Source organism: Macrobrachium nipponense, chromosome 19 (genome assembly GCF_015104395.2).
Source record: "Macrobrachium nipponense isolate FS-2020 chromosome 19, ASM1510439v2, whole genome shotgun sequence".
Classification (NCBI taxonomy): domain Eukaryota; kingdom Metazoa; phylum Arthropoda; class Malacostraca; order Decapoda; family Palaemonidae; genus Macrobrachium; species Macrobrachium nipponense.
The window spans coordinates 37811268-37828490 of NC_061088.1; the positions used below are offsets into that span (position 1 = coordinate 37811268).

At 35.2% G+C, this 17223-nt stretch overlaps 1 protein-coding gene across 3 annotated transcripts in view; it reads left to right on the forward strand.

The window, feature by feature from the left end:
- The first annotated feature begins 15621 nt into the window (after nucleotides 1-15621).
- Nucleotides 15622-17223, forward strand: part of LOC135216313 (hydroxysteroid dehydrogenase-like protein 2) — a 122993-nt gene continuing 121391 nt past the window's right edge. For 2 of the 3 annotated variants that reach the window (XM_064251487.1, XM_064251494.1), the window contains exon 1: nucleotides 15624-16236. In XM_064251487.1, the coding sequence (XP_064107557.1) occupies nucleotides 16220-16236 (17 nt within the window). In that variant the 5' untranslated portion in view covers nucleotides 15624-16219. Of the gene's footprint in view, nucleotides 16237-17223 lie in introns of all 3 variants that reach the window. The other variant, XM_064251504.1, reaches the window with a different exon arrangement.

Consider the following 17223-nt stretch of genomic DNA (forward strand, 5'->3'; position numbering starts at 1 on the left):
GTGACAAAGTGTTTTAGATGAATGTTCCTCGAAAAAACTGACTGTCGAAGAGATTTCTGTTTAGGCGAATAAATGTATATCATTTGTTTACCCACTGATGTCATTGGCAGGCCCATCTGATCAAGTGTGGTTTTTCATTTCTTTCACTTTTTACAATTGTCACATAATACGCAGTTGTAAAATTGGGTAAATTCGCCTCTACTTGTACGCGTCCTTTAGAAATTTATGACACTGACTTATGTTCCTCACATAAAAGGGTCATTCACCTCAAATACTGTTGTCAGTTTTCTTAAAGATCCTGAGAACATACACAGTTGCTTCGTTATATACTCCTATTTATACTTAGTGAGCAATAAATATGTTTCATAAAAGTGTTTCAATGCTCCTTCTTTGCGAAAAGCTTACATTTTCCTGAAATTCAACTGCTTCTTACTGAGAATTGGAGGAAGGTTCAAAATAATGTCGTACATACTACAGCGTCCAGGTATTTCTTATTATTTCGTGAATTTTGCCAGCTGCTAATGTATAAGAACAGAAAAGGGAACACCAGAGCAAATAACGACTAGACTCACAAGAGCTCTCACTTCTTGTTACTTTATAATTCTGCCGTCAAACACAGCGATCGAGCCGCCATTCTCCGGTGACCATCATCCAGCATTGGGAACCAGGTGGGCCAGTGCCACGTTACCAAAAGGACTGAATTGGACTTGAAAATAAAGACACGTCATTCAGTTACACATCACAGAAACATAAAACCCTTCGTGAACACACTGTTATAATCTTTGATAACTGAACCCTTTGCACAGATGGTCATCATCAAATATGAATAAAGTTATCTCAGTATTAGCTATAAAATTTGCTGTTTGGTATATCACCAGAATCCATCACACGAGTGCTCATGTAAACCGTCTCTGACGAGGAATACCTCAGATTCCATGACTGAAGTGGATTCTAAAACCAAGGATTGGATATGAGCATTATGATTAGGATTTTGGCGAACTGCTCAAATAGAAAGAAGACATTAAAAAAATGATGAGCAAAATAGATTTTAAAATTTCTTATATTTCAAACTTATGAGCAAACACGTAGCTCCCAAAACAATACACCTGTCCTATCACATTACGTATTTCGCTTCTAATGAGATTTTGAATCAGGTGATGATGAGATGACAAAAGAACAGTCATATTAATAGGTGCTATCACTGGAAATATCACGGAATATTCCTCTCAGAGCAAGCCGTGATTGGAACATTCTAATGTGTGCTTTGCATACATGATCTGCATACGAGTCAGGTGGTGTAGTCACAACCTTTGCATATTCAGTTTATGTATTAATGATCAGTTAAAGTTACGAGAATGCCATTTTAATTCTCAAAGACAGATTGGAAGTATCGATTTTTTTACACACATATAGCCCAACCGCCACCCCCACCCAACCCACCTACACATATACTACGCACACATACACATATATGTACACATCCATACATACATACAATCATATGTAAGGCGGGCATTCACCCACTGCACCAAATGGAAGACGACAAACCTGGAATGAAACAGAATACAGCAGCTAATCACTAACAATGGATTTGAGGACATGATACAAGCAGAAATACTCGAGTTTTTTGACCGATACTACATACAAGACACCACCACAGACCAACACGACCAAAAGTCAGAACAACAGTAAATAATGAACTACCAAACTAACTTTAACAACAAATATAACAGCAGCAACATTATCAAGAAGATTATTAGGAAGAACGTCAAACCACGATCCCCTTAAACCGACATAAACATACTGGTACACTGCAAACCCCGCTTAATGGCATCCCTGGTACTAATGAGAAATAGCACATTCACACCCTCACCGAAGGAGATGACTACCAATATAGTTTATGAATGGATTTGCCCCGGGGAGGAATGTAGTCCTTCCAGATAAGATTACATTGACAGAACATCCGCTGCTGCCCTCAGACGGAAGATGACTAGCACACAGAAAAGCAGCTGCCATCTAGACCCAACACTATACAGACAAACATAACAAGCAACCACCACTACAGGACTTGACAGACAACACTAAGATAAAATATAGATGCAATTCATGTCGGGACATAGCAATCAGAAAAGCGCTATGCTTAGCCACAAATAAGTCTAGTTTAAACACACAGCTGGAAGCCGGAAGAAGTTTGGCCTCCGCACGATCCCGAAACCAGGGTCAAGGTCACACTCTGAGAAGAGCGACACGCCCTGATCGTCGTCCTAATGCCACCACTGAAGAAATCGATAATTACATAAGGAACATAAGAAATAGAAATAGAACGTAAAACTAAAACTTATAACATCATATACTTTGTTATAACAAATTATGTAAATATTATGTTCACTGCTAAGCACCATACTGTAAATTAAACCTTGTAATTAAAAATCATATCAACTCCCATAATCCGCTCACAACCGACGGCTTGGTAGAAACAGAACGGGATAATCTCCATATATTTTTTTCAAGGCAGCTACTGTTCGCCTTGAATAACAGCTGCCCCTTCAAATGTCACATTAAACATTTTAATTTTCACAGAGAAAGTAAAATCTTTGGAGTAGCCTCCTTAGAGTTTCATCCTTTTTCTCGATCTGCAATTTTCCCATTTTCTGTCCTGGACTCAACCAGGAATTTCTGCTGTAGAACCTTTGCTCCAGCTGATGGGTGCCACGAAATTTAATAGGGTTTGTAACGCGGTCTATCCTTTTCTTCCTTTACTCTATAACCAACTATTTATATCTCTCTACACAACACAGCTACGGTTGTGGCCTGCTCGAGAGCAAGAGCCCGTGCCGCCATTGTGCTGGCTTAATCTTCAACAACAACAGCTATGTACCTAATAGTTCTACTTGAGAAAGACTGGAATATAGAAAGTCTGCATCAAAGAAGTCAGTTCCCCAAAGGCGACTGCCTACAACAAAAATTGTAAAAGAGATAAACTGCCAGAGTAGCACACACACACACACACACACACACACACACATATATATATATATATATATATATATATATATATATATATCTATATATATATAATATATATGTGTGTGTGTGTGTGTGTGTGTGTGTGAGTGTGTGTGTGCGCGCGCGCGTGTGTGTGAGTGTGTTATTTGGGCATATTTTCTCTTATGCAATTTATGTTGAAGTCACTGGCATCATTTGGAGAGACTATCTTATTGTTTAGTCTTTAATTCAGTGTATCCTTCTTTATCTCTTCAAGTAAGGTTCTCAGGAATAAAGAAGAATTATTCACTTTTGCTTCTATTTACTTCTTGTAGTCGATGGAATGTTTCCACAACTATCGGCAACGTCTCTACGGCTAAATCACCATCTGACATCAAACTCTTGATGTCAATTTGCAACTACAAGAAGTAAATGGAAGCAAACGTAAATTATTTTTCTTTATTCCTGAAAAACCTTACCTGAAGAGATAAAGAAGTATAGACTGATTCAGAGTCTAAACAGAAAGATAGTCTCTGCAAATGATGCCACTGACATCAATATATATTATATTATATATATAATATATAATATATATATATGATATATTATATATAATATATATATATATATATATATATATATATATATATTTATTATATATATATATATATATCTATATATATATATATATATATATATATATATATTGTGACGAAGTGCCAGGTATCTGGTTACTACACTTACCAATCAGGAAATAGTTACCTCACAACAGCCAGACACCTGAACCTTCATCACAGATAAAATACGACTGAATGCTCTAAAGGTAATAGTGATCCCTTAAAAAACTTATAAATCAGACTAAGTTCATTAAAACAGGTGTGAGGTAATCTTATAAGTAATTAAATTAATTAAAGGGCATCACTCCATCAACAACTATTAAAAGTCTACGTATTTCCCTGGTTCCAAAAGTTAAGTATTTCCCTGGTTCTAACTCACTTCAACAAAGCTGAAGGAAAACAGCTCAATTACCACTCTATATTTCTATCTAAACAAAATTAGATATACTGGCGAAAAATAAGAAAAATAAAATTTTAAATACAAAAATGTATTATTAAATTCAAAATTTATAAGCGAAATTCACAGTCTCAGGGAAATTTACTATTATTCGAAAACCACACAATGTTTAATTAATTCTTGAATTAATTATTAAGTAAAATTAAATCAAAATTAATTTATCACAAAAATTAATTAATTAAGGAATTAAACTATTCAAGAAAATTCAAAGTGTTAAGTAACAATCAAAATTTGAAAATTAATTCACAAGTGTTAAACAATAAAACTTGAAAAGAATTCTAAGTTAATGCAAATCATTCACAAGTGTTAAACTCAGCTAAATTTGTAATGATTAGTTATGAAAACATTTAAGTTAATCAAACTGTGAATGTGAATGTAAACACAGAAAAATGTGGAGAATACCAAAATTACAAAAACACTAAGAAAGCATTAATCACATAGAAAAGGAAAAAACACACTTCAATAATAAAAATGGATAAATGCACAAAAAAATCACTTTAATAAGAAAAATGGATGAAGGCACACAAAAAAAATCACCAAAACCAAATTGTGAAAAAATGGTAAAAATTTCACTTGGAATAACCCAAGTACTTTCAGTATTTCAAGTACTTTTTATGTTTAAGTTTAGTGCACTGAACTTACTAAAAAAAACTCTTGCCTTAGTATACCAATTTTAGAAGGTATTTTCGAAATCACCAATAAAGACTAACACACGAGGCGCCTATCACACACTTTTACAAATGTCTGTTCAGATTCCACAAATAAGCACTAAGCAATATTAAATAAATCTAAGAAATATAAAGTCTAAAATTTATGAGTGACCAACCATAAGTATAAAACCTTTATGTTAATGTGAAATCAAAATTCTCTCATATGGGAGAGAAAGAGAGAGAGGGAGATGTTATCTCCTTACGACACGATTTCAAATCTGAGAATAACAAAATCTCACTTGTATGGTAACTTAGGAGTGGACCTCGTCTAGGATGGCTGTAACCCAGAACAAAACGTTTTGGAGCCAGGTCTCTTTGTTAAATCGTCATAATTCTCTGTCAAAACAATAAATAGAGAGAAATTAGAATCACAGTCATAAAAAATATTTATTATTACGTGATTTAAGACAATAACAGGCTCTTCAAAAAAAAAATATGATTATAGAATTTTCCCGAATTAAATTAAGTTTCATCATTTCCTTGAGTCACGTCACAAATCTTTCCACTTCAAATTTAAGATACTTACGAGCCAACAAATTCTTTTTTTAACAAATCGAGAGATATAAGAGTTAATTTATCAGTAATATTAGATAGGTAAACACAAGGGAATCGTTTGCTACTAAGATGAAATGAAAGGTATCAGATGTATGTGAAACCTTTTAGGCAAACAATCTTACGAAAGATGAAGAAACCTTCACATGACTCGAGACTGAGACTTGGAGACTTGTCAAAACAGGCGATTCAACAATAAAAAAAAAAAAAAAAAAAAAAAAAACTGACCATGCTCCTCCAAGTGAAGAATAAGAAGTCAGCCTTTCGAACAAGCAAATTTCTCTCTCTGTTCACATTCTACGTTATTCTTAATTTTTAAATTATGTTTTTGTGAATTCTGAACACACATTATTAGAACATATTAACTCTAAGCAAAAATAATACTGGATCTGAAAATATTGCAAACACTTTCACAACATTTCATAACACTGAGAGGAAGACATTCATTGCGGAAGCAACAGCATATAAGGGAATCATATATATATTATATATATCTATATATATATATATATATATATGTATTATCTTATATAGTCGTGTGTGTGTGTATAACAAATACGTGTGTGTGTGTGTGTGTGTGTGTGTATATATAACAAAGTACTTTGGCAGTAGGAAAGTGAAACTACTGGGAGAGAGAGAGAGAGAGAGGAGAGAAGAGAGAGAGAGACGAGAGAAATTGAGAGTATCGAGAGAGAGAGAGAGAGACTATATATCTAAAGTTTTTAAACACCAAGCAACAAACTGCAGATGAACCCAGCAAGGTTGTTTCCCATCAATTCTCAAGGAATATAATTTACATGAGTCCACATGAACATCACACGTTTTGCTTTTCCATCATTATAACTCCATGCATATTGAATTAAAATTTAATTGAAACAAATATTGATAAATTGTCTCAATTAAAATTTGGAGTTCTGGAATCTGGAAATGTGTAAATGGTTTTCAGACGAGCTTATATACAAAACAATTTAGAAAAACAGGTGCAGTTATCTTTTAAATCTATGTATTCCTGCATTCTGTATTTGCGTAGTCAAAGCAATGTAACTAAACCACACATTGCCGATCGTTGTACGCGTGGAGAGTGACCAAATCTGTAACATATAACGGAGGTGCCGTTACAGAGATCATTACCTCCGGCCATACCAGCTCTGTCTTGGGAAAAGAAGGCCGGACCATAATCTTCCTGTTAGTTACCTACCGATTATAGAAAAACTGGAAAATACAACGAAAGGATTTAGGAAAGAAGTTATAAGAATCGTGGCACTGTTCTAGGTACACGACGAATTAATCCTAGAGCATTCACTAGAAGATATATCAAGGGATAAGAATACCAACTTGTTACCGGAAACAGCGAGTGTATGTGGCCTCAGCAAAAATAAAGACAAAAGCCATATATTAATATTCAATGACTGGCAGCTTACAGTATTGACGACGTAGAGATTATGCAGCACGTAGAACAAATAAAAATAGTTAAGCAGATAAGATATATATAGGTGCGACAATCAACAACTCAAAAGACTGCCTCAGAGGACAAATAAAAAGGGTCCAAACTAAAGCAAAACAGATGGCAAACATGGCTAATGTAACCATCAGTAAAAGCTATAGCAGGGTGAAGATATAAAATGTACAGGACAATTCTGAAGGCACCACGGTAGGTAGCAAGTTGTGCTTTACGATCTTCCTGCCACTCAAGGGATATGGAGAATAGACTATTCTATCTGAAGCATATTCTTGAGCGTGGTGGAAAAAGGCTCCTATATGAGATAACCATATATGAAAATGAGAAAAGGCCTTAGATTCTGCAAATAAGAGTATCTGCAAGAGTTAAACATAAACTTAAGAAAAATTGAATCAATTAAGGGTAAGCAATTAAAAGAAATGATAAATGACTGTGACAAAAAAGCATGGCTAAGAGGAATAAATGACAACCTAATCATAAAAATCAATAGAAACTATAAGGAAAACATAGGAGAAGAAATACAGTATGATAACGCTGAAAAACAATCCACATCAGTAGGGCCATGTTAAGCACGCCAGAATGAAGCGATAGGAATGAGTTAAAAGTGGAAAATACAAGATGTTCGTGGGTGAAGAAATAATTGAATACTTCGAACTTTTCTTACTTTTCTGCCTAGCATTGAGTGACGTCAGGGAGATTCGCGCAAAAACCATATCAAGAAGATAAAGATGACCCGATAGCTAACTTTTTACTATTTGTAGACCTGTCGAAAGAAGAAATTGGAAAGAGTTAGGATTTTATATAAAACAAATATGGTATTACACAGACAATAAACTTTAACAAACACAGGCAAAGGAGAAACAGAAAGAGCAAGGGCGTAGTTTCAAAGGAAAATGCCGTACTACTACTACCACTACCACCACCACCACCACTACTACCTACTACTACTACTACTACTACTACTACTACATTTTACAGGCAAATCCCCATTACTAGTTTTTATTGCTTGCTTCTACAACCGTTACGGATCATACCTATAGGTACAACAACCAGGACAACCAAAAGCAAAGCTTATTAGCACCTAAGGAGTGACAAAAGCCAAATATACTCAGTTGTCAAGGTCACCACAATCACATGCTATTAGGAAACAACTTAAACAGCAGAATCATTCATTTTGTCGACTCTTCGAGAGGATGATAGTCAAGGAAGGTCCCGTATGTGGTAGGCAGTACCGTCAATGCGCCTAACACGGTGCACTGTAGACATTACTACAGGGTGTTTACTGTGCCCATTCGCCCCCCTGACTGCGCTCACTTTTTAGCCTTTTCCATTACCTCCATCCCCGCTTCCTTTCTTCAGTTTTGCTGTTCAGCTTCTCTGACTATTTTACTTCTTAATACAGCCGCGGGGGGTTTTCCCCAGTTACACCTTTAGTCCATTGTACTTAATTTCCTTTATTTTTGGAATTTCTTTATCTTGCTGTCCAACCACTCTAAATCCTCTTTACGCTGCTTTAAACCCTAGATGTCTGAAAGTGCTCCGGTGCTTGCATGGCTTGGTAGCCTAAATTTCATAAATTCATTCAGCTGAGGGAGGCGGTTTACTGATGATGCACAGCTCCAAAGGGGACATCAATCTATCAGTCTGAAGAAAGAGCGTGGATTGCAGTATGTATCAAAATAATAAAACTGTAAACCTGTTCTCGTATGTTTGTCAAATAGCAACAGAGAAAAAATAAAAAGATGATAGTGTCATAGAAAAATGATAGACCTGCTTTGATCGTACTAGGATTTGTGGGGAACAAAAGTCTTTTTCAAAGATTCATAAAGGAGACAACAGAGAAGTTTGACCTTAAATGTTAGTTGGAGACCCTAAATGCAAATGTGCAACAACCTGAAGCGGAGAATGTCAAGGAATACTAAAGATTTTGCCCTCGTTGAACAGGGAATATATGAAATTTATGTGCATGTATTAGGGCTTGTGCCTTGTATGATAAGGCGCCCTATGAGGTAATGTTAGACTAGCGATAATCTATACGCTAAGTCGGTTGGTATTGCACTTCCATCTTCAATGGAGTGTCTGGGGTTTTGTAGATCACTTACGAAGTCGGTATTATCTTTACGACGATGTGTTAAACTCATGGTTCGGTGAGGTTTCTTGTAGAAAACACTAAGTATAAAAAATTATATATTCTTCTGAAGTTTTACATGGTGAAGATCAGATATGATTGTACAAGTCTTCTAATAACGATAGCTTGATCGCTTCTGCCAATGATGATGGCTAATCCTATTCCTCTACATGATAAAGCTTAGGTAAAGAGGTACCGGTCTTCTAATGACGATAGCTAACTCTCTTCTGCTCGTCTACCATCTCTGTTACAAGTTATGAGGGAACAGACAGTAGTTCGAACATATGAACATACATACAAATGACATAGTTTCATACGAACACACAATCAAATGAGACACGCTACAGACCACGTAGGCCGCTTGAATTATAGGTCGGGGTAGTTGTCTCAAGCAGGGAGCTTGGACTAATATTTATAAACAATTGAATGACTACAGGTGACGGCATGTTATCTTAGCCTACTTTTATTGTATACGTCATCTTTAGCGTCTCTAGTCTGATCACATTCCTGCAAGCAATCTGGTTGACCTCTTTAGTTTTAGACTTTTATATATATGGACTAACATTCCATATTTTTATTATGTAAACACTTACATCAGCTCGGTCAGCTACCAAAACCAACCACTGAATATTACTCAAACTTGACTTGCATTTGACTTATAGGAGTGTGATACAGACACTATGTGAATATATATATATATATATATTAGTAATAAAAATTCATGGTGTACATGAATTGATTCAAGTAATAAAATATAAAACAATGATATTGGTAAATAATAGTGATCACATGATATATATAATGATACAGTTTTTCACTTCATCTCATTAAGATACATATGCTACAGAAAATACTAATGTACTCTGATAATTGCATAGAATGAAGATTAACATGATAAAAATCATATTTTTAACTGATAAAAAATTTCATATATGAATTGATAAAATTATTAATGTTTATGCTGATTGATTCGTTGATTTTTATGCTAAATGTTATATATCTGATTCATTAATTCATATACTAACTCATAAATAACTGCAGATATTGGTAAGAAAAAAGGTAACAGATTGATTATAGGCTACCTGATTTGTTTATACATATGTATATATGTATATGGATTCATATAATTATGATTAATATATGTGCACTTTAAATAGATTCCTATTGCGTACACGCAAAGATATATTTAGATTCTGTTATTTATGATCATTTATATATAGATTCCTAGTGCGTACACGCAAAAAATATATTTCGATTCTGTTATTTATGATCATTTATATATATAGGATACATGACCGAGGTTATACTACTTCACATTTAACTAGCTTTCGAACCACTTTTCGTCCATTACACAGTTCCAGACAACCACCTATAGCCAATGAAACGGCCTTTTTCAATGGTTAAAACAAGGGGAAAATTTGCCTGGGCGGGTCCAACGTTCTATTTTGCGCTCATACTTATTCTCTGCATCCTAAGCTACACGATTACGTTCGCGATGAATAGATCATCCCAGCACGAGTCCTTCGCCAGCAAAGTAGAGTTGAATATCCTTCGGGTCGTAAACGTCGGAAGTATGTCCCTTTCGTAGTCGATTCCGACAGTCGCTGGAGCATTCCGCATTAAAACGAGATTAACGACGAGATACGGTGTCGGTCGAAGAAGTCCATGAAATTCCTTTCACATTGTAGGCGGTTGTTACTTGACTGTAGTCGTCCGCTGCGACGAACGATTTTTTGAAGTTGCGATGTGAAACTCTCGTACTGCAGGATACTGTAACCAGGTTCCATTAATCAGCCTGCAAGTGAAATTATACTTGTCACAAGGGCAAAGTAAATTCAGACGACATCCAAATACAGGGGAGGGAAGAGAGCCATTTAGACCAGACTTAACCCACATGAATTCGCTGATATTTTGGAATTCAAAAGAGTCCGCTGTACAAACTTTTTATCCATGGCATTAACAATGAGTGAACCTATCCAGGTCTATGATGACTGTAAAAATATCCATAATTATAACAAATAAATAGATATCATTACGAATCTCAAAGAAAATTCGATATTACTGGTAGTAAGTTACTAGACAAAGAAGTGGAAAACGGAGCTAATTGTAAGATTGCCAGGCAACATAAGAGTCAAAGAGAAGATTAATCATGATTCTGTAGTTCTCTATGCTAACTGAAATTAAGTTGTGATAAAATCTGATCCTATGTGCCCTAACAAAAGTTTCATATTCAATTTTCTCGTGCGCATCCTCTGAGGTTAACTTTTAAAACATTATTAATAGGTAGGAGATGCAACGAAAAACCCACTATGTAACTAATTTCTATATAAACTTTGGGTTTTTTCATGAAAATGTGACATTTTCCATGAATGTTTTACTTGAATTGTAATAGGCTAATGTTGCAAGTAAAATAGTTTCATATATACATATCTGATACTTCTAAATGTCTATGAGGTTCAGAAAAAAAAATTAATTCATTTTGTTGTTATAGAAATTCTATTTGCTTATTTTGTTCATTAATTTTAAAATGATTGCAAGTCCTTAACTAATTGCATTACACACACGGATAAGAATATGTTATGTGGCTGTCATGTGACCTATGAACCACATGTGAAGTCATGAACTAAGCATGCCTTTCTCCAGTCAATCTGCTTTTGCAAGCAGAGACGACACACAGATGAAGCCTGTGTAAGCAGATTATTGAGGTTAAAAGGAACAAATGCTGATACGGCAATGATGACGTCGTCACTTGGCAGGAGATTGCTCTCAGCCAGCTAAGAGTTACGTTACTTGCTGTAAGAGATACGACTTTAGGATAAATTTTTTGTTTTTGTAATCATCGACCCACATGAGAAGAATGTCTGAAAAAAAAAAACAGTACCAAAATTGAACAACTATATTAGTTTCATGTTGGAAAACTGCAAGATTATGTTAAATTAAATATTCCTTATTCAAACTATATGAAAAAGGTTTCCATACAAATTCTATATATATTATTAGCCCTGTATAAGATTCATATAGGATTATTTCATAGATAACATTTTCACTTCTAGACTTCCTGACTTTAAAATCTTTTTATTTTATTTTATTTATTTTATTTATTTATTTATTTATTTAATTTTTTTTTTCATTGACTACGAATATAAATCACCGGGACAGACAATATGTCAGTAGATTTTGGATATGTGTTTGAACTTGTAGCTTATTTGTCATTACTAAAGCGTTAAGTTAGAGTTCAAATCTTTACGCATATATATTTGGATATTTATTATCTATGGTTACGTTTTCCTTATTGATTTTATCGTGATTCCTTTATTATAATTTGTAACCCTTCCGACTTCTTACGGAGTGTATTATATTGACTCCACTTGTATCCATATTTATCTTATTTTTTTTTTTATATTTATTTATTTATATATATATATGATAAATTAATGGTTGGCTTGAATATGTGGAAAAGTGTTCTAGCGGCGTACCGTATAAGGCTACTTGCGGCATCAATTCTATAGATACAAGATATAAATGATAAAGGTATTTAAAACCGCGAGAACCGCTATAATCCAGTTCGGATCCAATATCACGAGTTGTAACTCGTAAGACATTGACACTTCCTATTTAATTATCCGTTATTCTACCAAACCGATTGACTCTGGGTGATAAAATATATTATTGGTTTTCTTAATGGAAAGGAATTCACACAACGTGTTAAGGAGATTATTATTGATTTACACCACCCGAGTCACAGATTATTATGTGTTGAATTCCATATTTACTGATTTAGCACTCATAAATATTCGTAACGCACTCAATTGCGGTGTTTGTTTTTAGTGCTATTAATTCTATATAACGTGTCAAGGAACTATTAACACTAAGAAGTGTTTATTCCCTCTGTCAGACTCGTAATTCTGTTAATAATTCTACGTATATTCTTTCAAGGATTGATTTGGCACAGGATAGGCCCTTAACTGACAGGTGTCTTAGTGTGTCCCTTGTTTTCATGACACGTGTTACAATTAGTTATGTGCTTTTTATATTTGTAAGCATTGTAGGCCAGTAAAATAGTGATTTGGCTTTCTGTGACATAGTAGAGAAACCTGGATGACGGAATGCAACCAGTTTATGACGATTGGTATGAAAGAGATTATTACTACTACCTGGTCGTTAGTCATCTGCTGTGTTCTTCGGGTTTTCCTCGTCACAGACCTACATATAACATTACATTTGATTACATTATTCTGATACACATACTATAAATATACTTTTGCTTTAGGGTTTCTGCTCGAAGTGTTTATTGTTTTTTGCCTAGCCACTGACCCTGTTTCCGTTTCGAAGTGTTTATTGTTTGGGTTATGTCTGTTGACTCTTGCTTTGTTCAGTTTGTAACAGTTCTGCGCTCCAACCCAGATATTCAATGCTCGCGATCTCTTGGGTTAAGGAATTTTCTTGTTTAGATACGATTTTAACAATAGGCACGGATGTTTCTATATCTTTTAGTCTAATTAATGGTTCTTTGCAGTATGGTGCGGGATTGCGGGATAATACGTCAGCTATGATAATTGCTTTCCCAGGTAGATATCTTATCTTGGCTCCAAAGACCTGAATGATCATTTGTCACCGAGTTCCTTTTGGACTGGGATTAAAGCCTTTGAAAAACTTGGTAAAGGACTCATGTTCAATAAGGACTTTATCAGGATAGCCATAGATTATGAACTTAAGATGTACTAGTGAGTTAAATATACCTAGCCCTTCCTTGCCTATTACTGTATATTTACTTTCAGAGGGCTTTAGTTTACGTGAATAAAAAGCTATAGGGAAGAACTGTTTATCATATTGCTGAAGTAGTATCCCTCTTACCCCTTGGTCTGAGGCGTCTGTTGCAATAAAAAAAAAATTCCTTATTTAAATCAGGGATTTTTAAGTTAGGTAAGCTGCATTATTCCGCTTTTAAGATATCGAACGCCTGTTGATGCTTTTTAGACCATAATAAATCTACGCTCTTCTTCGTAAGATCTGTTAAAGGAGCTGTCATGATTGAAGAGTTACATATTTACATACGATTGTAATACCCACTAAAGCGCAAAAGTGCTGTATCCCCCTTTTACGTTAATAGCCGACACCTTACCATGGAATACTTTAAGACCTTGACAAGACACATAAAACCTAGATAAACATGTTCGGTTTTAAAACTCACATTTAGATATTTTACTCTGAGCTTATTTGTCTTTGTCTCTGTAGCACTAGCTCTACTTTATGTGAATGTACTTCTAAGGTATTAGAAAAGATTAAATATATGATTCCCTCTTCGTGGGGAGCAAATCTAGATTTAAAACAAATGCAAGAAGGATCCAGCAAAGTGGGCAAGAGAAATCGAATCTCTGAAAGTAACGGAAGGGTACACAAAGGGATTCCTTCAGTACATAGTTAATGAAACAAGCTGACGAGAGACATCGCGAGAGAGTAAGAGAGATATAATCTAGCCAAACTATTCAATTATAAAAGTCCCAACAAAAATCTTTGCAACAGTAATAAAGGAGAGGGTAAAGCAAGGAAAGCAGGATCATATAGACAAAGGTAATGAACAAAAGAAAGATATTTGGCACGTTAAAAAGTTTTCAAACACCGAGGAAAATGGAAGATGTGAGGGAGCATTTTATAGACACAAACAAAAAGTATAGATGCCCTTAAAAGTAAACATTTAAAGAATATAAAGAGAAGTAAAATAACGATATAATGAATAACAGAAACGGACACAGAAAAAGATGCAAATACATAGAAATGCTGAGAGGGAACACACCAGAAAATGAATGGATAAGAATGGTAATGAACGATGAGAATAAACAAGAGATTAGGAGAATCAAAATTAATATTAAATCTTGTATACATTTCTTAGCGACAGTATATCAGGATGCAGGAAACAGTATAAAAGAAGTATAAAATGCGAATCTATAGATAAATAAAACAGATATGGAAGAGGTACAGCAAAAACAATTGATGGGCATAAAACAAAATGAGTATCATATGTTCTTCCACTGTGCGGTGCAATGGCGCTTGGGTTGGATTACAAAGGTCAGCCAAAGATTCACAGAAGACACAGAGTCAAAATTTACAAACGAGATTCAAAGAATCATGTCATTGTTCTATGAGGTTGAAGGAGTCATCCTCAGTCATTCTTCAGACGAAATAGCAGAAGCCATGAAACTGTTCGTAAAATAAATAGAAAATGAGTGTAGCTTAAATATGATATAATGCTACTATTTATATAATAGTATTCAGCGATTAATAAAGCATGGATGAAAGGAGTAAAAGGCATGCAATGCGATGAGGCAATAAGAATATAGCAGTACATGAAGTGCCGAGGTGTTTCAGTTAATAACATATGAAGATTGCTCAAGAGAACCACTGAAAATGGTTCAGATTAAAGGAAAGAGGTGAAAAACATGTCTAATTAAGTCATAAGTAAAAGGGGTAGCAGGTGACGCTAGAGAAGCCATATCACAAGGACAAGGAACGCAGCCAGCCACTCAAGGGATATGAAGAACAAATTACTTTATCTGAAGCATAATCTTATCTTAACAATGAGGGAAGTCTCAGTTTTGAGATAACCTTAATCGAGTACTGATACAAGGATATTTTTAGGTCGTTCAAATTGAATATGTGGAGTCGGGCTTAATTTTGAGTAACGGTGAGCAGATTAGTGAGAAAAATTGGAAAGAAATGATAAAAATTTCGACAAGCATGGTAAAGAGACGTTAGTGGAAAGCCAATACTAAATATCTATACGAATATGACTTGCAAATAAAGCATAACTTGGATAACACTGAAAAAACAGTGCTGATTAGCAGGGCTAGAATGAACACGACAGAACTGAATAATAAGAAAAAGTTAAAGGGAAAATAAACCAAATATTTTCATTGAGGAAAGGCACATAAAAATCTTGAACTTTTTTTTACGTTATTGCTCAGCGGTCAATAAATATTGATAGACTTAATTTTGTGCAGCAGCTATACATAAAGCTAACCTAATAGCTAATCTTACTTGATATGGATCTTAGTCGGAAATAGAGCGAAAACATAGTGGAAGGGAAATTTGAATGGACGAAAGAGCCGTTCAAATTGGACCCCTAAATTACTACTACTATTATTATCAGCTGACTGTCAGGCAAGTTGCAACAATCTGTTCAAAGTTCAAGTACTTTGGCCATTGTGAAGTAGGACGAGTTACGTAACATTTAACAGGATGATACATCTCATATGAGGAATTAATAATATTCTTAGTACAGTTTGCCTGAGTGTGGACAGTTTACCCATCATCATGGTTCAGAATTCAGGGTGAGTACTACCTACCTACTACCTAGGGTCTCCCAGGCTTACCTAGGCTAGGTAGGTGGTGAAATTGTTGGTTTCTTTTACCTATTTCCGTTGCAGACGCTTGATTAAGTTAGCCTAGTGACAAAAGAATGTCTTCATAACGTAATGTAGTCTCCGCCATGGTGGGAACTCTGTAAACCAGTACTTTTAGGTTACTACCTAGGCTAGAGGTAAAACTTAAGACTAGCCTGCTACCCGTCCCTCCTACCTAGTAGGCTATGGTCATTTTCATTTCATCTGCCCACTCACCAACGTAGGTTTTGGGGTAGGGTAATGCATCGCTGTGCTGACAGGTGGACACTACCACTCTGTGGACATTTTCCCAAAAAATAACTAGCACTTCCATTATCCTAAATAGGTAGATGCCAGTCATAACCCAAACAGCTTGGAAACAACAGATTGAGACTTCTACTTTCCTCTTGAAGTTAAGTGTTTTCTTTCAAGTCACAAAATGATGCCATCATTTCCGGTTAAACACAAGTTAATGAAAGATTTGCCATGCGCAGTGCACACTTACCTCCATGACGCTTTCGAAATTTTACTTATAACGCTGTATGTGTAGAAGATTGACACCATCTCGGTGTTTGCGGAGTCACTTGTGTCCATAAACTTCCTATTTCCTGTGCTAAATCCGCATACCACTTGTACCCTTAGATGCTGGGACACTTTATTCACAACAATCTTAAGTAACAATTGTTTGGGAAGAAGAAGAAGAGTGCGGTAGATAACATTTAAATAATTAGTTAAAGACCAGAATAAGGTTATGAATTGCATATTTGTTCCGACACGGGATACAAACCTTTCGGTCCTTTTACAATAGGAATGTTACTAGCAGCAGCTGGATAGGTCCTAACCTTTCGAACAATGGGTTCGGTAGTTAACTGCTTGTCCGACAGTGCACGACTGGGAGGTGAAGAACCACTTTTGCTTTCGGCCTGCTGGTGTGTA